General features: G+C 45.3%; 1 protein-coding gene across 4 annotated transcripts in view; it reads left to right on the top strand.

Moving 5' to 3' along the window:
- Ctl2 (Choline transporter-like 2) overlaps positions 1 to 23,291 on the top strand; it is a 448,555-nt gene that overhangs the window by 183,355 nt on the left and 241,909 nt on the right. For all 4 annotated transcript variants that reach the window (XM_050168532.3, XM_050168529.3, XM_050168530.3 and 1 more), the window contains exon 5: positions 17,358 to 17,457. In XM_050168532.3, coding sequence (XP_050024489.1) covers positions 17,358 to 17,457 — 100 coding nt within the window. The remainder of the gene's footprint in view (positions 1 to 17,357; positions 17,458 to 23,291) is intronic.

Raw genomic sequence — 23,291 nt, forward strand, 5'->3', positions numbered from 1 at the left:
GAATCAATTAACAATCTGGAAGTATAAATTATGGCTCTTCATCGCTTTTTTGTAGATTGTTGAACTCGCACTTAGAGCAAGTTAGTGTGATTTTGTTAATGCTGCTTTACCGCTTTTCATATGCTATTGTTGAACTGCTTGTACATTTTCTGTTTATACCGGGTGATTCAGTCCATCTCATTCATACTTTTTTTAGATTCTAGCCTTAGTGCGGATGTTGCAGTCATTGCGATATAGTGTATTCATCTCCTGCCTTTAATGTAGACATCATCATCATCATCATCAGCCTATTTATGTCCATTGCGGGATGAAGGCCTCTCCCTGCGTTCTCCAATTACCCCTGTCCTGCACCAACCAATTCCAACTAGCTCCCGCAAATTTCCTAATTTCATCGAACCACCTAGTCTTCTGCCATCCTCTACTCTGCTTCCCTTCTCTTGGTACCCATTCTGTCACACTAATGGTCCAACGGTTATCTAATCTGCGCATTACATGACCTGCCCAGCGCCATTTTTTTCTCTTGATGTCAATTAGAATATCGGCTATACCCGTTTGCTCTCTTATCCAAACCGCTCTCTTTTTTTTTTTTCTCTTAATGTTATGCCATATGTCAGCACTGGTAAAATTCACTGATTGTATACCTTCTTTTTCAATGATAACGGTAAGCTTCCAGTCAGGAGCTGGAAATGTCTGCCGTAGGCGATCGAAATCATTTTTATTCTTTTGTGAATTTCTTTCTTATGGTCAGGGTTTCCTATGATTAGTTTACCTAGGTAAACGTGCTCCTTCACAGACTCTAGAGGCTGACTTGCGATTTTGAACTCTTGTTCCCTGGCCCGGTTATTTATCATTATCTTTGTCTTCTGCATATTAATCTTCAGCCCCACTCTTACACTCTCCCTGTTAAGGTCCTCAATCATTTGTTGTAAGTCCTCCGCAGTGTTGCTGAATAGAACCATGTCATTCCTGGTCGATCCTTACTCCTCAACCTTCCAAGTTTAATAGCTTGAATACTTCTTCCAAGCACGCAGTGAATAGCATTGGAGAGATTGTGTCTCCTTGTCTGACCCCTTTCTTCATAGGTATCTTTCTACTTTTCTTTTATAGAATTAAGGTGGCTGTGGAATCTGTAGATATTTTCCATGGTACTGTATTTACGTAAGCAGTCTGTACTCCTTGATTACACAATGCTTCTATGACTGCTGCTATCTCTACTGAATCAAATGCTTTTTCGTAATCTATCAAAGCCCTATAGAGAGGCTTATTGTACTCTGCGGATTTCTCGGTAACCTGAATAATGACATGGATGTGATCCACTGTAGAGTATCCGTTCCTAAAGCCAGCCTGCTCCCAAAGCCAGCCTGCTCCCTTGGTTCACTAAAATATAATGTTGCCCTTATTCTATTGGAGATTATTTTGGTAAATATTTTATATAATACTGGGTGGGAGTAAGCTAATGGGCCTATAATGTTTCACTTCTTTAATGTCGCCCTTTTTGTGGATTAGTATAATGTTTGCATTCTTCCAGTTTTCTGGGACCCTTGCAGTCGATAGACACTTTATAAAGAGAGCCGCCAGTTTTCCTAGCATTATGTCTCCTCCATCTTGATTAATTCGACTGGTATGCCATCCTCTCCTGCCACTTTTCCCCGTTTCATGCCTTGCAAGGTCCTTCTGACCTCATCTCTAGATATAAAAGGAGTTTCTGTATACTGTTCATTATTGTTTCGAATAGAGTACTCCTGAGTCCTCTGGGTACTGCACAGGTCAGTATATAAATGTTCCGCTGCTTTTATTATACCATCGAGATTGCTGATATTACCCTGCTTATCTTTCAGTGCATACATCTTGGTTTGTCCTATGCCAAGTTTCCTTCTCACTGATTTCAGGGTGCGTCCATTTTTTACGTTGTCTTCAATCTTTCTCAAGTTATAATTTCTAATATCACTTATTTTCGCTTTGTTGATCAGTTTTGACAGTTGCGCAAATTCTATCTTATCTCTTGAGTTGGACACTTTCATTCTTTGTGGTTTCTTTATTAGATCCTTTGTTACTTGGGAGAGCTTGCCTATTGGTTGCCTTGGTGCCTTGCCTCCCACTTCAATTGCTGCCTCTGAGGCCAGCCTTGTTACAGTTTCATTCATTACCTCTATGTCATCATCATCTCTCTGTTCTAAGGTTGCATATTTGTTTGCAAATACCAGCCTAAAGTTGTCTGCTTTTACCCTTACTGCCTCTAAGTTGACCTGTATTTTTCTTTTGAGAAATTTTACTCTTTCTCTGTTCAAATTGAGGTGAATCCTGGCCCTCACTAATCTATGATCACTGCACTTTACCCTAGCTATCAGTTCTACATCCCGCACTATGCAGGGATCGGCAGAAAGTATGAAATCAATTTCGTTTCTTTTTCACCATTAGGGCTTTTCCAGGTCCATTTTCTGTTGCTGTGTTTCCTGAAAAAGGTGTTCATTATTCTCAGCTTATTCCTTTCTGCGAATTCTACCAGCATCTCTCCTCTAGCGTTTCTGGAATCGACACCGTTGTTGCCAGTTTCCTGTTCATCCGCCTGCTTTTTTTCCACTTTTGCATTGAAGTCACCCATTGCTACAGTATAACGAGTTTGCACTTTTCTCATCGCTAATTCAACATCTTCATAAAACTGATCTACTTCCTCATTGTTGTGACTGGACGTTGGAGCGTTGGTTTGTACTACCTTTAACCTATACCTCTTATTGAGTTTGACTACGACTACAGCTACTCTCTCATTAATGCTGTAGAATTTGTCAATGTCGCCCGCTATGTCCTTATAGATTAGGAACCCTACCCTGTATTGCTTCTTATCTAGGAGACCTCTATAGCAGAAGACATGTCCGTTATTCAGCAATGTACAAGCCTCACCAGTTCTAATCTCACTAAAGCCGATAATATCCCAAACAATGTCTGGTAGTTCTTCGAAGAGTCCTCCTAAGCTGGCCTGACTCGAAAGGGTTCGGGTGGTACACGTTGCAAGGGTCAGTTTCCATTGGCAGCGTGTCCTGACCCAGAGGTTCTTAGCACCCTCTGCTGCATTGCAAGTCTGACGGCCGCCTTGGTCAGGTGCTCCGCAGCCACTGGGGACTGAGGGCCATTGGTTAATTGAAGATATCATTAGGGAGGTTGTGGCCGAATACTGCACCAGGGAGGCAATTCTCGTTCTAGTGAGGGAGTGTCTTTGTTGAAGCTTAGTGGGCTTTCCTAATTTGGTTGTACCTGGATTAATATAGCCCCATTTGCTCTCGGCATCTTTCACCGGTGTCAGGTGTCACTCCAAGCCTGCAGACGTAGTGCACTGGAGAATGTAGAAGAAAAAAAGAACGGGGGGAGGGGGGGGGGGGGATTTGAACTTTCGACTACTGCAACCGAGCATTCGGCATAGCTCAGTAAGATAATCCCGCAGGCAGCAAGGCCACCTTTTCGTCTATAGATACGGCCCAGAGGGCCCTACATGCCTAAGAGATCCGCTAATTTGTCCGCCCTTTGCGGGCTTGTTCGCCCTTTGCACGACATGGTGTCAATTGTCGGTGGCCCTAACCTCTTGTTTCCCGAATCTCACGCATCCACGCGGTCTTGAGCGCGCCTAGGTACATGATATTTTTTTGCTCTATTTGAACATCGCTTAACACTTGTGCGTAAAAATAAAAAAGGGAAAAGTTTTTCCACGCTTATCGAGAGGCCCCAAGTTGCATATGATCCGCTCGTCGTGTCTGCTTGTCCCTTGGCGTCCGAAAACTAGCGGTCCCGGATAGCTATTCAGAATTGTCAGTTGCACCGCCGTCTCAATACCGCTCTGGGATTTGCTCAAAGCAGGCAACCTTGACTGCTTCTCAATGTGTCTTCATCCTTTCTGCAGCTTTGGACAGCGGTTATACTAGAGCTAATGAGAAGAAGGAAATGGGGGGGGGGGTAACTGATCTCGTAATTTTTCTTAGGGATTTGGGAGTTGTATGCCTCATTTCACCTACAGTGGTGCCTTCTTCAATCAGTCAGACAGTCAGGGTTGAACATTTCGTGCTTATAGGGAATTGACGGTTCTGCTACTGCTACAGTCGCAATACAATTCTAGGGTATACAAACGAACATAAGCAAGAAAGAATAACTGCAGATGTAGACGAATGGGATGGACGCATATACTAGACAGCTTTAGTTAGTTTAGCGTACGCTATACGCTATAATATAGTGTATGCTAAGCAGCGCACATTTTCTAGAATTTTAGTTGGCCGGCGATATTTTCGTATCTCGGAGGCCATATGCTGTCATTGCGGCTATTGCCTGTAGCGATAGGTAGCGCGGACATCTCGAATGTTACTTTCTTTAGGCTTTGACTCGTTTGAAACGAGAAGCGATTTCGAAAACACCACAAGGTTATCCATAATACTCTGTCGTCGAAGCGGCCTGAGACTAAGCGAAAGCTGTTTACACAGTCATTTGCTACGAACGAAGTGCATTTTACAAAACCAACGCCAAATTCAATTCAAAGCGGGCAGCTGGGACCGCCGCCATGTTTCCCGCAAACTCCGCAAGCCACGCAAAAACGCTAATGCTAACTCGTTTGTGTTGCGTACGACCCGCTATTTTTTAGCGTACGCAATGGTATTGCGTACGCTATACTAAAACTGTCTACTATCATTCTGACATGCTGAAAATCTGTTTACAGCTTGTTGTTGCTGCTTGCTTTCCCTTATTCTTTGCGCGCATACTGTAAACAGAAAAAACCTTCCTGTCATTTTTCTCTGTACCTTCGTTGCGGAAAATTCGCATCCTCAAAGTAGATGTAGACATCATACAGTGTAATAACGTTTCTATTGGATCTGTACTCACATTATATCTGAGATTGTTGTTTGGTTTATTATGTGCAATTTATTTTGTTTGCGTTAAATGCATCTGTCCATTGCTGTATTTGCCTGTCCCTGCAAATTGTACTCGGGTCATTGTCACAGTCAAGCCTGTGTAGCGGCTTTTTGACCACGGCCCTCAGCATCCCGTATGTTGGAAGAAAGTTTGATTTTGACGTAATACTTCTGCGGAAACCCGCAAGGTGGAGAGAAGTAATTCATAAAGGGAAAATGAGACATCCACCCAAACGTAGCAAATTGCTACAAAGGAAACCCATACAGGACCCTTGAAAGAAGCCTTGCTGGTGAAAAAAAATTCATCCTGGTCCGGTACTTGAACCTCGGAGCACCGCCTTTCCGGGGCAGCCACTCTACCATCTAAGCTAACCAGGCGGCTAGCAGATGGCAGAACGAAGTCAAATTCATCAACAACTCAAAGCAAAGACAAGATCTTAAAGAACCTTTGCTTTGATTTTGCCTTTGCTTGCAAAGGTAAGATGTTGCCTTTGCTTCGAGTTGCTGATGAATTTGACTTTGTCCTGCCATGTGCTAGCCGCCTGGTTAGCTCAGATGGTACAGCGGCTGCCCCGGAAAGGCGGTGGTCCGGGGTTCGAGTCCCAGACCTGGACGAATTTTTCTTACACTTCGAGGCCTTTTCTTTCAAGGAACCTGTATGAGTTTCCTTTGTAGCAATTTGCTATGTTTGGGTAGATGTCTCATTTTCCTTTTATGAAAGTGTTGTATCCGTCGTCGTGCCCTGCTCGACTACGTCGCGGGCGCTGGAGAACCACGAAGTGAACCGCACCAGGCTGTACCTCGAACAACATTCCTCTTCATTAGCCCGTGATGAGCATATATATACAGGCGCATGCGTCAGCTGACGTGATAAGGCATGTGCCTAGCGCCATCTAGGTTATATTAACACAACTGCTGAATACCACATTTTCCCCCCTCAAAAAGAGTTACTTAACAAATTAACAACTGGAAACACTATGAGCACTCAATGTTTATGATAGTCTTTAAACCACGATGGTGGTCTTTGCCTTGTTGAACGCCTCAGTTCCAGAACATCCGTTTCATCTGGTGTTCGAACAGATGGCTGTTGAGGTGGGTCATGGTTTTCCTGCTGTGGCTCGCCAAATGGTGTTACGTTTTCAGGCGAACAGCTTCTTGCAACTGTAGGTGTTGTGACTGGTCGAGGACAGGGTACCAGCCGATCCCGATTCCAAGTGCGGCCTTCATTAACCCTTTCGCTGTCACTGACGTACCGGTACGTCATCGCGCTTCCCCCCCACGGTGTCACTGACGTACCGGTACGTGCTCTATCGTGCGTTCAAAATTTCGCGCCTGAGCGCAAAAACAGGCGCTCCTGGATTGTCCACGCCATCTGTTGACTCTTTCTACGAGTTCGTATATTCGCTCCGACCTGTGTTAACCCATGTATTGAAGAGTACGGTGCGACTGCCACTCCCCACTTTCTCTTTGCTGAGTGGCGCGGTGGCTCCGCGTTCGCTGGATCATGCGTCGCGCGTGTGTGGTTATGGGTTCAAGGGTTGTTCTGTAATCTCCGCTGGTTTGAAGGTTTTTATTTTTCTTCTGATGGTGTGCCTGCTACGGCGCGTCAAGTTCAGGCGCAGGTGCCGTTGCCTCTCCAAAAAGGGTGACTCGATTGCTGCTTTCGCTCTCTCGCCGCACCCTCGCTTCCGACCTGCAGCAGTAAACGTAAAGCCCTTCGAACTTTGTTCAGCCTTTTTTCATCTCCCTCTGTCTTCTTGATCACGCAACGTCCCATTTCTCTCCGTTGCGCGGGCGACTGAAAGCGCATCCTCCCTGCGCGCGGTTACTTTCGGATGGCTCGGCGCGCGGGACCTTCGTCTGCTCATGGGAGCGGTGGCTGAATTCCGATTCAGAATACGAGCCGAGCTCGGATTCGGACTCGGACAAAGTCGCTTGAGACGAAGAGGGTTCCGCATCGTCAGATTCGGATGTTGAACAGATATTATAGTCAGGCTGATGATGATGATGATGTTTACTAACAACAGCTGCAGAACACTGAAATGTGCATATTGCATTGACTATGTTATTTGTATACCAATCGTAATCAAAAATAAATTGCTATGTTCATTCCCTGTTATGCTCGTTCCCTGAAACCAAGCCGACACTGGGGGTGCGTCACGGCCAGAAACGTCCGACAGCGAAAGGGTTAAGCTTGTAGGTGTCTTGGCCACATTGGTCAGCAATGATGAATGGGCTTGGGTAGCTCAAAGCGTCCTTAGGCACATGACCTGGCAACCTGACATGGCCCAATTGACCCGTTCTTAACGGAGAATGCTTTGCAGCTTGTCGACAGTCAGTGTAGGACTGACTTGCTTGTTGCTTTTGTGCGTCACTGCTGCGGACGGCTTTCATCGCTGCGTGCAGGTATTGGAAAAACTGTTTACCTGGCCCTCCTACAAGATCAAGTTTTGTTCTGGGTTGACGGCCGTGAAGAAGGATGGAAGGCTTCACTCCTGTGGTGGCATGCGGATGAAACGGTAGACTCCGAGGTAGTCGGTGATAGCTTCCTTCAAAGGCCAACATTCTCGTGTACAGACTTGAACATACTCTTTAAGTACCCGGTTAAACCTTTCTATTTGACTGTTGGCTTGTGCATGGTAGACGGCTGAATACGCATGGGCAATGCCGCGTTCCTTAAGAAAACTGTCAAACTCACGGGTTCTAAAATGAGGACCGTTGCCACTCGCAATCTCGTCAGGATATGCTTCGCAGAAAGGAGATGACTGTTGCGGTAGTCACTTTCGCCGAGGAACAAACCTCTGGCCATTTGCTGAAATAATAATTAATTATGGGGCTTTACGTGCCAAAACCACTTTCTGATTATGAGGCACGCCGTAGTGGGGGACTCCGGAAATTTAGACCACCTGGGGTTCTTTAACGTGCACCTAAATCTAAGTACACGGGTGTTTTCGCATTTCGCCCCCATCGAAATGCGGCCGTCGTGGCCAGGATTTGATCCCGCGACCTCGTGCTCAGCAGCCCAACACCATAGCCACTGAGCAACCGCGGCGGGTACATTTGCTGAAATAATCTATGGTTGTAATGGCAAAATGGCAATCTGCAGGCATATTGGAAAAAGGGCCCACAATATCGATTCCTAGCTTCTGCCATGGTGCCTATGGGAATGCAACAGGCCGCAGGGGTGGTGTCACCTGTTTTGCAGACTTGTCAACTGTTTGGCATACCCCGCAAGATGTGATCAATTGTTCTACCTGCTTGCAAATAGCAGGCCACCAGTATTGCTCACATAGTCGCTGCTTTGTCCTTGTTATCCCCGGATGGGACTTGTGGGCTGCGTCAAGAAGCCGTGCTACGAGGGATGAAGGTACAACGAATTTGTCTCTGCGAAGCAGGAGCTCTCCAACGACTGAGAGCTCAGTCCTGACCCGGTTGAACGGAACTTCCTCGGGAGGCAACATCTTCACTGCAGGCCATCCCAATGTCGCCCACTTTATGACCTGTTGAAGCATGGGGTCCCGCATTGTGTGAACGACAAACTCCTCATGAGTAATGCAAGTTGAGACAACACAAACGCTCTCCTCTCTCTCCTTCCTCCTCCACATGACCTGGGAGGGGCCTCCTTGAAAGAGCATCAGCAACAGTATTCCTGTCACCCTTATGCCATCAGCCTTGCATGCCACCTTACAATCCAGAACGGACATCGACCTACTCTTTTTGTATTCAGGAGTGTGACCAGAGCTTGGTGGTCGGTGCGCAATGTGAATGGGTGGCCCCAAAGCTATACTCTCTAATGTTCGCATGCCCACAAACAAGCAAGGGCCTCCAGCACCCCAACTTATGTACTTCTGTTCCTGTGGGGCAAGCCTGCGAGAAGCAAAAGCAATCGTTACAAGCTCATCATTTCTTGTCTGCTGCAACACCGCTCCCAAACCAATGGACGAGGCATCTGTAGTGACAATAATGTCACCCGCAGGATCAAATAGCTGTAAACATCTTGTGGCCAAGAAACTTTTCAGCTGCTCGAAACAAACTTGTCTTGCATTGTTCCAAGTGAATGGGGTATTCTTGCATAGCAACTCGCGAAGAGGCTTGACAACGACCGCATAATTGGGCACAAACTTGACGTAATAGCCCACCATGCCCAAGAATGAGCGCAAGGTGCCAATATCTGTTGGTGCCTGTGCAGCCTCGATGGCGCCAATGTTGCTTTGTAAAGGGCCTATCCCCTTATGACTGATCCTCTGACCAAGGAAGTCTATTTCTTGTACATTGAAGATACATTTGTCATTCGGCTTCAATCCAGACTTGGCAATCAAGTGCAAGACTTGTTTCACATTCTTGAAGTGTCCCTCATGTGTGCTTCCATACACAATTACATCATCGATGTAATTGTGTATGGAATTGTGTGTATTGTGTAATAGTGACCATCATCTTCTGAAAAGCAGACTGTGCCGATGCAAGGCTGAAGAAGACGCGTTTGAATCTGTATAATCCACTATCGATGATGAAGGTAGTTAGTCAATTCTCTGCTTTCAGGACTCGGCTTGACTTGGTGGTAGGTGGCTGCTAAATCAATCTTGGAATAATGCCTTGCACCGTGAAGTTTGTGCAATAGTTCTTCCGTGTGTGGCAGCGGAAATTCGTCAACAACAATCGCTTAGTTTGGCTCGTGCAGATCGACACAAATTCTTATCTAGCCGTTTTTCTTTGCAACTACTACAATTGGCAATACTCATTCAGGTGCATCAACTGTTTTAATGACATCATCATGCTCAAGGCACTGCAGCTCTTCACGTACCGGATCTCGCACCGAAAATGGCGTGTGCCATAACTTAGCAGCGACAGGCGCGATTCCTTTTCCTATCTTGTCCTCATGAACAAAATTTTCTGCCAGACCTAACTTTCCATCAAACAAGTGCGAAAACTGACAAAACGGTTCTGGATCAAGGCCTTGTGGTGCTTGCGTAATGTGGGTACATTGCAATGACATGTACGTGGACGTTGTGAAGTGACAGGGGGTCTTAATGAAGATGACGAAGGGACGAGGGGGGAGAATAAAGAAGATGGCTGACATCATAGCCTAGCCCTATGTGGGTGGACGTCATCATTGGAGCAAATCAACGTGGTGGCATCCGAACCTTGGCTGCAACGCCTAAAGATGAAGAGAAACAAGCTCTTCTGGAAGCAGTGAGCACTGACGCATTTGTCTCCTATGTAAGCGCTAGAACGAAGCTCACTTACAATGATTTAGTTGCGAAAGAAAAAGTGAAGCTGAATGTGAAACTTCAAGATTATGAGAAGTTTGTGCTGACTCCAATTCGAAACTGCGCGAAGCCTGCTACCGTTGCTTTGTCTGACAGTGGCGTCAACCTGCTCACCAAGTTTCTTGAAGTGCAACGGGAACAAAACAAACAGCAAAATGAATTAATGCATTTGCTTGTGAACGTGACTGAAAGAGGAATGAACAGGCCGAGTCTCGAATATGTGAAACCAGACATGTTTGATGAAAATTCCAGTAGTCCCGAGTCCTGGCTAACATTTTATGCATATGCATGCAATGAAAACTACTGGCACAGTGATGAAGATAAAGTGAAAAACATGCGACCATTCCTATCAGGAATAGCCAAGAGTTGGTATGAATTGCGTATCTACACTCACAGCAACAAGCCATGGACAGAGTGGAAGGAGAATTTTCTTGGCTCTTTTGGAGAGAACAAGGTATTATTATGGAATAGAGCTATCACATTCAAGTACAGGTCTGGGTCTGCACTCAGCTATTTTTATGGGAAAAGGATGCTACTCCAGCTGGCTGACTCGGCTTTGCCTGAAACGTCTGTGGTTCTGCTTATCATTCATGGTTTGAGTCTGGATCTTCAGAAGCAAATACAAGTGAGAGGGCCCAAAACAGTTGAAGAACTTCTGCAGGGAATGCGGAACCTGATGATAGATGCCCGCTTGCAAGCTGGAAGTCTACCGCTTCTCCTGTGTCCTTTCTGACTGACCAAGGAGGCTCAAGCCAACACGAAGAGTCATATGCTGTGACAAAAAACTAAATAAAGAGGGCTTCAGCTTCCACCTGAAGACACCAAGAGAAGCTGTTTATTTGTCGCATGCGATCCTCTTGTATATATCTGTTTTTGTTGATGGAAAGGAAAGGAGCACGTTAGTTGACAGTGGGGCAAGCATAACAATTATAAATGTCCGTATCGTTGAGACTGAGAAAGTACAACAAGGATGGGCTGTGGAAGTACATGGATACGATGGAAGGCGAGATATTCATGGTAAATGGACATGTTTAACCATATCCTGTCTCGGCAACAGTTGCTACGCAGGCGCTAGTACTCGATAGAATACCCTATGAATTACTCCTATCACGTCCAGCCATCGGTGCACTTCGCCTTAACATCTACTGGACTGGAGAAGTAGCTATGGATGAAAAGCGGCACAATCTCAGTGTTTCTTCAACTTCTTCTTCGAGGAGCCTGCGGCAGCCATCGTCAGGTGACGATGTTAAGAGGCTTTACCTGGAATTGCTATGCTTGAAGGGATATCCCAAGGCAACTACAAAGTTTGAGGTACCATTTAAGTTAGGCAATACTACAGTGGTGAGAAAAAAGCCATATAATATGTCACGGGAGAAGAGTATGTGGCTGAAGAACGAGCTTCAAAAGATGTTGGTTGCACAGATAATTCGTCCATCCATGTCTACATTCGCATCGGCCATCACTATTGCACCTAAGGAAGATGGAAGCCTCCGACTCTGCATGAATTACAGGCAAATTAATAAGCAGACAGAGCTTTTTCCTTTTCCTATGCCACGAATAGACTCTATCATAGACGAGACGGGTGGCTGCAGAGTGTTTTCGCGTATTGATTTATGTAAAGGATTTTGGCAAGTTCCACTTTCTGAAGAATACAAGACATACTCTGCCTTCATAGCGCCTTTTGACACCTATGAGTATAATCGACTCCCGTTTGGATGGAAGAACTCACCCGCTTGGTTCCAGAAGATAATGAATGATGTCTTGCGGCCGTTTCTTGGGAAGTTTTGTAACGTGTTCGTCGACAATATAATAATTTACTCTCGCAATGAGGAGGAGCACTCGGAACATCTTGCTAGTGTACTTCAAGCACTGAGTGATGCAGAGGTCAAGAATAATGATGACAAGAAAAGTGAGTTTTTCCAAAGAAAAGTTGTGTTTCTAGGTTGAGTATTTGATGACCAAACTAAGACAACAAAGCAAGAATCGGTCGAACTAATCTAAAAAATGCAGAAACTGTATGACCTACACTCTTCGCAGTTATTTCTCGGCTTTGCGGGGCGTTTTCAGGCTTTCATTAGAGATTATGCCACGAAAACAAAGTGCATCACAGAAATGACCAAGAAGAATGTGCCATTTCAGTGGACAGCAGAGTGTGATTCTATTTATCAAAGCCTTGTGAGCATCATTTCGTCTGACCCAATTCTGACGCTTCCAGACTTCAAGTTGTCCTTCGAGCTGAACACCGACACTTCTCATTACCGCACAGGCGTAGTGCTTTACCAGAGGGATTCAGAAGCTCCATGGAGCCGGCAACAAAAGGACGTGGGATATATTGGTATTCATTCTCGAAAGCGCAACTGAATTACATGACTACAGAGAAAGAAGCTTTGGCAGCCCTAATGGCCATACGCTATTTTAGACCTTACCTGGATGGCAGGAGCTTCACGCTCTTTACCGATCACCAAGCCTTAACGTATATCTGAGAAGTATATCCTCACAGAGCCTATAGGAAAAATTCCGCGGTGGGTGAGTGAACTCCAGCAGTTCGTGTTCGTGGTCCATCACAGACCTGGAGAACACCTGAAGGATGCAGACGCACTCTCCAGACTCGCGGTAACCCCAGATCAGGAGACTGTCAGCACAACTCTGCTGTGGGAGGGAACTGAAGAACTGGAGTTCCACAATGGAAAGTTCGTAGTCCCGGAAACAATGGTGCCTCGAATCTTGGAACTTTATCATGACTCCCCGGACTCTGGCGGGCACGATGGGTTTTGGCGAACTTATCGCAAGATTCTTCAGCGTTTCTGGTGGAAACACTTGAAAGCCGACGTCCAGCGATACGTCCAGTCTTGCCATCAATGTCAAGTCCATAAAATAAAGTACCTTCAGAGAACAGACGAGATGGTCCTACCTCCACATTCTGATATACCGTTTGAAGTCATCCAGGTGGATTTTGCAGAGCTTAAGAAAAAGGCTACAGGAGTAAGAAAAACACAGCCTTTCCTACTGACAATAGACCAGTGCACTAGAATAGTGGCTGCACGACTGGGTAGGGAAGATGCAAATAGTGTGATTGCCCTTTTAAGCCGAGAGATGTTTAAGAATACCAAAGTAGTAATATCAGACAATGGACCAGAATTTGTAAGCAAGCATCTGCGAGAGTGGGTGAAGGAATGAGGAGTTGTTTTGCGACGCTGTGCGGCCTACCACCCTGCAGGAAATGGCATGGCTGAAAGAATCATACGAGACTTGAAACAGTTTATATCCATGTATCCCACTTTCAAAGGCGGATGGAAGTGCTGCTTGACGCCGCTGTAGCTCATCACAATCGGTCGCACACTATGAGTATTGGCTGTAGTCCCTATTTCGCAGCATTTGGAAAGACACTGGTGCTCCCTGCTGATCAACAGCTTGGTATTACTGAACGCCTGCAATTGTGCGAGAAGCGGAAAACTGTGGAAGCCTACCAGCTATACTGCAAAGATATGAAGAGGCAGTTCGACCTCCGCCACAACACGCGGATACCCCGTATACAGCTGAACGATTTAGTACTCGTCAGAAAAGGTCTTCCGCGTACGAAGCAGGGGTACATGGGACCGTATCGCGGTGCAAACTGCAGTGCAAAAAGGTGTTCTCAAGAGAGTTGGTTACGTCAACGATGACGGCGTGTTCGAGTTTGCAACCATTGGGAACGTATTTATGTCTCATCCCAGGAGGGATGAGTCTTCAAAGAGGGGGACTGTACGTGGACGTTGTGAAGAAGTGACAGGGTGTCTTAACGAAGACGACGAAGGGACGAGGGGGGAGAATAAAGAAGATGGCTGACACCATAGCCTAGCCCTACTGTGTATCATTAATGACATACCGTTAAAGTGCAGCCGCAGTGCTTCAATGGCGTCGATGCTGAGGATGCCAGTGGCATCGTTGACGACGTAGAAAAGTATGTCAGCGTGTCGACCCTGGAAGACGACTGCTGCTGTAAAACCCCCTCTGTGCATATTCTGTGCCTAGAAAAATCAAAAAGTGATGCTGATGTCGGCTGCATGGAAAGGCATTTCAACCTTGAATACGTGACGTCACGGTGGACAGAAACGAGACAGCAGAGTCCGTATCTTCGAGGAAACGTATAGGTACATCTTGCACGACGACTTGGATGTTTATTCCTGTTGCTTGGCCGCGTGAGAAGCAAGACGTTGAGGTCGCCGGATGTACTGCAGCTGTCGACTTCTCGGACCGGGAGGGCCCGCTCGTTTGGCATGCCGCTCTTACAGACACGCTGAAAATGTCCTCGTTTGCCGCATTTGCTGCATATTTTTTTCAGCGCCTTGCATTTCTTGTAATCTGCAAGATGCTGCGAAGACCAGCAACAAAAACAAGACTTGTGCTGCTGCGGTAGCAGTAATCGGGATTCTGTACGGCATGGAATTGACATTTTCCACCTTTTGAATGCTTGCAGCCAATGACTGCAGCTCAAGCGAGTACTTCATAGCTTCTTCAATATTGTTCGCAATAGCCAGCGCACGTTCAAGAGTAGGGGAAGTGCCTTCTAGAAGTAGGCATTCCTTGCACGAGGTCGCGGGATCGAATCCCGGCCACGGCGGCCGCATTTCGATGGGGGCAAAATGCGAAAACACCTGTGTACTTAGATTTAGGTGCATATTAAAGAACCCCAGGCAGTCAAAATTTCCGGAGTCCTCCACTACGGTGTGCCTCATAATCAGAAAGTGGTTTTGCCATGTAAAACCCCATAATTTAATTTTTTAAGTAGGCATTCCCAAAGAACGTGGTTTCTCGCTTTCGCTACAAGTTGGTCACGAATGAAATCGTCAACTTGCTCACTGAAGTCGCAACTCAATGCCAGCTCGCGCAATACCGTGACGAACGCAACCCCAGGCAGTTGGATGCGCTGTCTGAACCTATGCCGCTCCACGATGACGTTCATTTTAGAAGTGAAGTAAGCGTCCAACGTAGCCAGTGCTGCATTGTACTCATTGCTCGTCACGCCTTTATCCTTTTCCTCTGCATGCAGTGTCAACGGTTTCTTCTCCGGCAGTGCGTAGTACAAGCATTGGCCTTCAGTACCCAAGCAGTGCAGTAGCAAAGCGTTAGGACGCGCAGGTGGGTGGGTATCACTCCCCGATGCCAGGAGATAATTCTTGAAAAGGCAGTGCCACTGCATACAAGGAATGGCGGGCTTTCTGGGCGTCGGCAGAAACTCGGGCGGTGCATGTAGGCTCGTTGCTTCCGCTTTCAGTCACTTCACTCCTCGTCGCCAACTGTTGTATCCTCCGTTGTGCGCTTCCCGACTATGCCGCGGGCGCCGGAGAACCGCGAAGTGAACCGCATCAGGCCGGACCTCGAACAACACTCCTCTTCATTAGTCCGTGATGAGCATATATATGCAGGTGCAAGCGTCAGCTGATGTGATAAGGCGTGTACCTAGTGCCATCTAGGTTATATAAACACAACTGCTGAATACCACAGAAAGTTAGATTTTATTTGAAGTTAAAGCTTAGTCATTGTATCAACTAAAGGTTAGTCATTGTATCGAACTCTGTTTTATCATAACTTTCAGGCACTTTTTCAAAACGGCGTAGGAGTTACACTTACAAAGGGGAAAATGGAACTTAGAGAATTTTTGAAATTCTTAAATGTACAGTGATCTCCCTCACTTTGTAGATTAGGTGACACAAGAGCTTCTCAAGGCCTAATAATGGACAAAAGAGGAGCAACAGCAATCACTGCTGATCCTTTGAGAAGGACTGTGGCTTGCTTGATGACTGGAACATTTAGTCATGCCATCACCATTGCTGTGCTTTCACTCCTTGGCTGTGGTGTTGTCATCATTTTTGCAATTTATAATGTGAGATATGTATAGATATGCATGAGCATGTTCCTTGTAAAAACAGTTAAGCGTAGTCCTGTGTTTCTACTTCTACTTGTCTATTGTGTGCTAGCTGACTTAAGATGGATGCATGAGGATATCTGACAAAAAGTATAATTTAACGTTAAATTCTTTGTAGACATCTGTCGCGAGTTTTAGCCATTTCTTAAGACTTTATTCACTTCAATGCAAAAGGTTTGTCTTGTGCACATGTTTATGCTTAGCTTTGCTGCAGAGGGCAGTTTCCATTTATTTGGTTATCAATATTGCTGGTGCTAGTATGTCAAGAAAGTTTGTAGCTTTAAATCATTTGCTAATGATTTTTAATGCATATTTCAAAATTGATGCATACCCACCACTGTGGGTATGGATAACTTTCTGTAAGCTTTTCATTCGCAGAAAAAATTTATAGACAGTACTTTTTAAGGCCTCGCTCCTCAAAAGAACCTTCTTTTATTACTTGCACCAAAGGTTTCAAAATTCAGACAATTATAGAGAGTTCCATCCAGATTTCAAATATGTAATTACTTTTTGTGTAGCTGTTGTAGTTCTTGAGTTATGTGATGCACAATGGCAAAATAGTCATCATTGGAGGCACTTCTTCATGTACTAAATTTTCACAAAAAGCATCATGCTGTAGCTTGTTTAGGTCTTTGTAGATCATAGAGTGCTGATATCTAGCCAAACAGTGTGTACAATTACTGGAACTATGCAAAAAGATTCGAGCATTTCAACTAATTTTTTTTCTCAATTCCTTGAAATATAACCTTGTACTTTCGCAACTACTCCTGGGAGATATTGCAATTTCAAGTACGTATCAGCACTGTATATATCTTCAAGAGGATGCCAAATGTACAAGGTTATTTTCATGCGATTGTGAAAAAATATTTGTGGAAGTGTCCTAATTTTGTTTTCATAGTTGCAGTAATTGTACATGCTGTTTGAATAGATAGCGGCACTTAGCGGTCCACAACGAGCTAAATAAACTACAGCACAAAGCTTTTTTTGCCAAAATTTATTACACAATAAAGTGCCCACAAAATTGCTCTATTTTGCCATTGTGTTGGACATAACTCAAGAACTATAGCGGCTACACAGCAACTAATGACATATGTGAAATATGCTTTGAATGCTCTCTAAGTGGGTGGATATTTAAATTTCTGGTAAAAATGTTTAAAAAGTGTTTTTTTCAAGGAGCATCTCCCCTTAAGAGGCTGAAAGAAATGGGGACTCCCTCTCGCTTGTCTTTGGGTAACAAATGTCTGTTTCTTGCTCTATGCTGGTGTCATTGTTAAAGCCCAATTTTTTCCTCTTGTTCAGGGACAAGCAGTACCTGTTCTTTTTCGACATCACTCAGTGCCTTAAAAGGGCCTACAAGCCTGGTGACCTGTTGCCTTCGCTCATCTGCAACACTCCCCAGGTGGGCTCTTGACAGCTGCCACACTGGGTACTGTCTGCTTTCTGTCTGTGCCTCAAAAGCCCTTTTTCTTGTCTCATGAGAATGTCGCACCTTGTTCGAGTTTTCGTGTCAAACTTGCAGTTAGATGCAGAAAAGAAGGTATTGAAATTCCTGTATTTGGACCAAAGTGGTCTCTAATTTCAACTGCTGATGCCAGCTACAGTGCCATCGATCTTTATTTAATGTTTTGAAGGGTAAGATATGTACCAGACTGATACAACTACCACTTCTTGCGGACCTACTGAGTTCATCATAAACAGGTTCAACTGTACAACCCTTGTCACGTCATGGTACCCAAGGAAGTCGTAATCCAGAACTAATTTAATACAATGCAATACATGATGGGGACAGCATAGAGGAGTGTAGAATTAACACATGCCAACACCAGCTACTAGAGCACTCAGGTGGATGTCTTGCAACAATTGCATCAACTTACACCAAACTTGCTTTGCCAGTCTGTGGCAAAGCATATTTCAAATGAAGCTGCTAAATTCAGTGGGATATGTGCGTTCATTGGCAACAACACAGCCATAGCCGTGGGCTGGCTAGTGTTTTGCCCTAGAATCCATGGCTTAGCAATCCCGTTTTTGTATTGGTGTCTTTGAAATGGGAGTATTTGGCGATACATTTTAAGTTGTCCGCAGCAAAGTAAAAGTTGTTTTGTGTTATACAATGCACTAAAAATGTTTGGGGCTTGCCCATTTGCGTACTATGTGTACTAGCTCAAGATGATTTAAAGTGGTTCTCATTTTAAGGGGCATTTGGGAAGAAACACCATACTGAGCTGAGAGAATGTCATACAGTCTATTCAGTGTGTTTAGTTATACCAGAGCCTTTCAGTACTTTTTATCAGGTCATGAAACAACTGGTCATGAAAGTTACCCCACACTATGAACACAATTCGAGGTGTCGTTTCTGATGATGATCTGATGGAGTTGACTGCAGCCAAACTTTAGAGGGTTGGATTGATCAGAGTGTGATCAGTGTCAAAAGAATTAAAATGAGGCGGGACAAAAAGAGATCAATACCAAGCACCTAACACATTTGGCTCAAGCAACCTGCCCCACACTATCGAGACAGGGTATGCTGAGATCCAAGTCAGTCCATATATCCCAAATCCTCTGCAATGCTTTAAGTGCCAGCAATTTGGCCACAGTTCACAGAACTGCTGAGGCCGTCGGACTTCTGCGAAATTCAGTGCGAACGAACAGCTCTTTGAATCATGTCAAAACTTTCTCTACTGGGGGAACTGTGATGCGAGCTTGCTGCATACTTGTGGTTCAGCCCATCATGGAAGAAAGAAAAAGAAATTGTAACAGTCAAGGTAAAAGAATGTATCATTCAAGGAAGCACATAGGTGGGTATCATACCTGCCTAAAAGCAGCTTTGTCGATGTGGCCCGCCAGGGGGTAGCGACACAACGGCTTCCGGTGGCTGTCCGGTCCACACGCAGTGAGCCGCCAGTGGTGCCATCCGCCCCCTTGGTGGCTGAAGCTAGTGCTTGCTGCTCCACTGCCCCAGCAGAAGGTGCCATCAACCTCCGGGCTGGTGGCCTCAAAGGTCTCGCACGATGTGTCGAGGCCTTCACGTCAAACACACTGCTCGCAAGAACGCACGTCCAGCACCTCTTGCAAGGCGCTGGACACAGTAACTAGCCAGACGGTACCGCCAGCGCCTTAGGAATCTTGCGATCGCACAAAAAAAGAAAAATCCCGCATCACAGGGCCTGCAAAAAGGTCTGTAAGCTTTCTTTTTTAAAACGCACGCACAAAACTATTTACCACTTTGAGGGTCGATTTTTTTTTTGGCCATATGCGTCCGCCCAGGGTCGATATTTTTATTGCAGATTCCAATTCTTTTTAGGGACTTATTTCGAAAAAAATTCACCGTAATTTTTCTAGGGTAACCGTAAAGTGAGAAAAAAATATTTTGCATTGGTATATATGTACTCTTTATTCATGAATAACAACAATAAAAAAGAACTAAACTTATACAGGGTGTCTACCAACCAGGAAAACCAGGAATTCTCAGCGATCTTGAGTAGTCTCGAAAAACTCAGGGAAAGTTCAGGGAATTTGTGCCTCTATCAGGGAAAATTAGCTGTAATTTTATTGAAAGGGTCGAAAGTCGTGGTCATGCTGGCTCGAGCAACAGACAGGAATCGTAATGAATCGTCTTTGACGTCCTGTCGTCGGCTGGAGGAGTTGCCAGTGTACAGTCAACGACCGACTTCCCGGACTCCCGATAATTTGGACGGCTTCGCGGCACCACCATGTACCCCATAGAGTCAATGTATCAGAACGTCTGAAATTTCGGACGCAAGAACTCTTCGCCGTCTCATTTTCCAGATGTTTTGCCATGACCGCAGGTCCGAAACGGCAATAATCAAAGCCACCACTGCTGCCATTTTGATTACCTCGTCGCCTGAAACCGGCGCTCTCGCACGCAGATCCGCTGGCAGCCGTAGCCACCGCTGCAGCAATGCTAGGCCTAGCTGCTTTGACGTTCGCTATGAAGCTTCTTGTCATTGGGTGCTGTGTTTTTTATTGAAAGAATTTGCTGCTGTCAGCAATGGAACAGACTCCGCCTTTGTGGTCCTCGCGATTGGTTTAGAAGCTTGGAAAGCACAATGCGTTGCATAATGCCGGTTCTCGAAAGTCAGCTTCTCCTTCGTACAGAAATGTTACTTGGTGAAGCATACGCAAAAGTATTGCAGTGAAGCGTAACAAGTGGGGAAGGGGCTATTGCCACGGGACACAGTATGTATTCCTTAATTATACACGCGTGCACCCCGTGTTTCCTGTCAGAGTACGAGCACTGATATGCCTAATACGTGTACCGACAGGCCTTCAGAGCAATTTCATATGTGCTTGTGGCGGTTTGAGCCCTTAAGGGCAGTAAATGACATGCATTTATTTTTTTCCAACTGGCCGATTTTTCGGACGTTTTCGCGGCCCCTAAGGAGTTCGAAAACTAGGACGTGGACTGTGCAACTGACCAAGAAGATGCTTCAAATGGTCCGTGGGGCGAACAAGTGACGGAAGGAGTACAAGAACAGAAAGGACCTACGCATTGAGGAATAAAGCATGCTGATGCCGTTTTGAAGGAGCTTGAGCTCAAAAAACAAACTGTTGGCTGATGCCGAGATGCAAGTGTCCCTCATGCAAACCAAAATAAACCCTTTGAAGCAGTGAAACACAACGATGAGGTGTCATGCGCGGGCTGAGAGTATGTCAGGACAGTTGAGGTTTACTTACGAGCTGTTGAGAGAGAATCTCAATTGTGACAAAGTTTGGTGCCTCGTGCCACTGAGCTTGCTATCAGTTGATAGAAATTGCTCATATTCGAAAATATTTGCTTTTGTATGAATCTCCTTTTTTATTCGTATTTGAGAATGTCCGACTCCATTTGCAATTATTTTCGAAGACATTTTATTTGCTGTGCACTTTACTAACCCCTCCCTTCTATTTTCTTCTTGAATAACATGAACACTACTCCTTAGTGTTTAAATTGGATTAATTCGTTTTTTTTTTAATTTTTTGTATGCTTACTAGAGAGTGACCACATTGGGCGATATGGTTTCAGCTCGTCTTGACATAAAACAGTTCTGCATCATTCAGGAAATTTTGCAAAGGCACTCAGGGAAAGCCTGGAAAACTCAGGGAATTTGGAATCAACTTGGTAGACACCCTGTTATAAGAATTGAAAATTTGATGCATTGTTATTTACATAGTTCAAGGCTTTGAAAATGCGCACATGAGAATGTTTTGCAACTCTCACTTGCTCCTGCTCTTACACTAATATTTACGTCCATAGTGTAATCGAGCTGCGTAGGTGCACACACTCAAGAAAACTGTGTGGTTGTGTGCCCATCAAAAAAGCAAGATGTGCGACAAACTTCCGCTAATCTTCATCTTATCGCCAACCAGAGGCAATTAGTTTTTGCGAGTGTGCAAAAACAAAAAAATGCAACAGAAGCTAATGCATGGCGGCATCCTTCCTATGTGCACCCTTGGGAGCACTAAACGAGCAAGAAACAAACGCTGGCCCTTTGAGTGTAGTAACAATATAGCCATCAGTTTTGCAAGCGAAAGAAGCTGAAACCGCGCGCGAAACAAAACGCAAACCGCCGCCCACCCAGTGCGCGTGCCAATGCGCGAGCGGTAGTATGTAGATGTGCGGGAGCGAACTAGTGCTAAAACAAACCATGCAACGTAAACCGAGAGAGGGAGGTGTGTGAAAAAAAAATCGCTGTATTCTCACATAGTGGCAGCACATGATAGAAAAGAAAAAGTTAGAAAATTGGCGCGCTTTTTAAACGTACAGACGGCGCCGTAAATATACGGCATCGACCATTTTTGTTCTTGTTTGCGGCGCCGTATATTTACATCATTGTCCCTCAAAGGGTTAAGATGGCTAGTCAAAGAGTGCATTGGAAGATTAGAGGTCTCCTTCATAATCTTGATGACATTAAAGAGCTCTTTTGTAAATTCAATCCCAAAGTGCTATGTGTTCAAGAAACACACCGGAATATAAGTCGAACTTTTTTCAAAATACCATTGCGAAAAGTCGACCCTTGTCTTATATACCGGACATTGGCGGAAAAACTACAGAAGTCTTGCAACAATGGGCAGATGAAGTAAAGAGCCGCCTTTGCCATCGCCATCAGCAGTAGCGCGGCGTGGCGACATTGTGGCACCGCCAATTTGCGTTTACATTGTCACAAATTTACATTGGTTAAAGGCTGCTTTTTCACATTTTGTTTCAAAATGAGCGGAAGCCGACGGCAATTCACCGTCACCTTCAAGAAAAAGACAATTGAGTGCGCGGAAGCCCATGGCAACCTCGTGGCACAGCACGAATTTGGAGTATCCGAAAAGAGCATTCGGTACTGGCAGAGGCAGAAGCAGCAAACCAACAGAAAACGTCATTTCGTGGGCGGACCGCAGAACTGGAAGACAAGGTTGCGGAGTTCGTCCGGGAGCTGCGTGTAAGATCGCTGCCTGTGACCGCCGAATGCATCCGTTTGAAAGTGGTAGAGATAGCGCGCGCCTCTGCACTGGGCAGCGAGAAGCACTCGTCATCCGACTCTAGTTCAGACGACTCTGATCAAAGGCATTGCTCTGATTCGGAGTAGCGCTTGCGCACTTCGTGCCCTTCCGTGTACTATACACCCGGCCAATTTTTAACAGTATTGCTCGACCATTGACCCGCGTGTTTGTCAGCACCTTATCATCACGGCACAGAGCGGCGAAATAGCGAAAGTAAGCGCACGTGTACACAGGCGCGTATCTCGTTTGTTTCGCCACTCAGCGCCGTTAATAAGGTGCTGACAAGTCGATAGTCGCATGATATTGTTAAGAATTGGCCGGATGCACATGCGAGCAGCATTTAAATAAATACTGTCACTATTGTGCATGAGTCGCATTTGTTTCAAGGTAAGGGTGTCTTTCGGTACTTTTGCCATTGAAAAAGATTTTTTTCATTTTTTAGAATTCGTTAGTTAGGGGATCGACCTATATTCCGGTCCGACCTATAGTCCAGTTTTTATGGTACTTTTCGCATGGACCGCGATGACACTGTCATGTCATCCGGTGGTGTGGCTGTCATGGTCGACAGAGGTGTTGCCTGCTGGGAATTAAAACTCTCCCTAGAGGCAGTTTCTGTGTGAGGGGTGTTGCTTGACAAGTTAGTCACCATCCGCTCTGTATACATCCCTCCCAATTATCAACTTGATAAAACCGAATTTCAAAACGACATAGATGAACTTCTGGCACAATACATACCATATTTAT

The sequence above is a fragment of the Dermacentor andersoni genome, chromosome 1, assembly GCF_023375885.2.
Source record: "Dermacentor andersoni chromosome 1, qqDerAnde1_hic_scaffold, whole genome shotgun sequence".
NCBI classification, from domain to species: Eukaryota; Metazoa; Arthropoda; class Arachnida; order Ixodida; family Ixodidae; genus Dermacentor; species Dermacentor andersoni.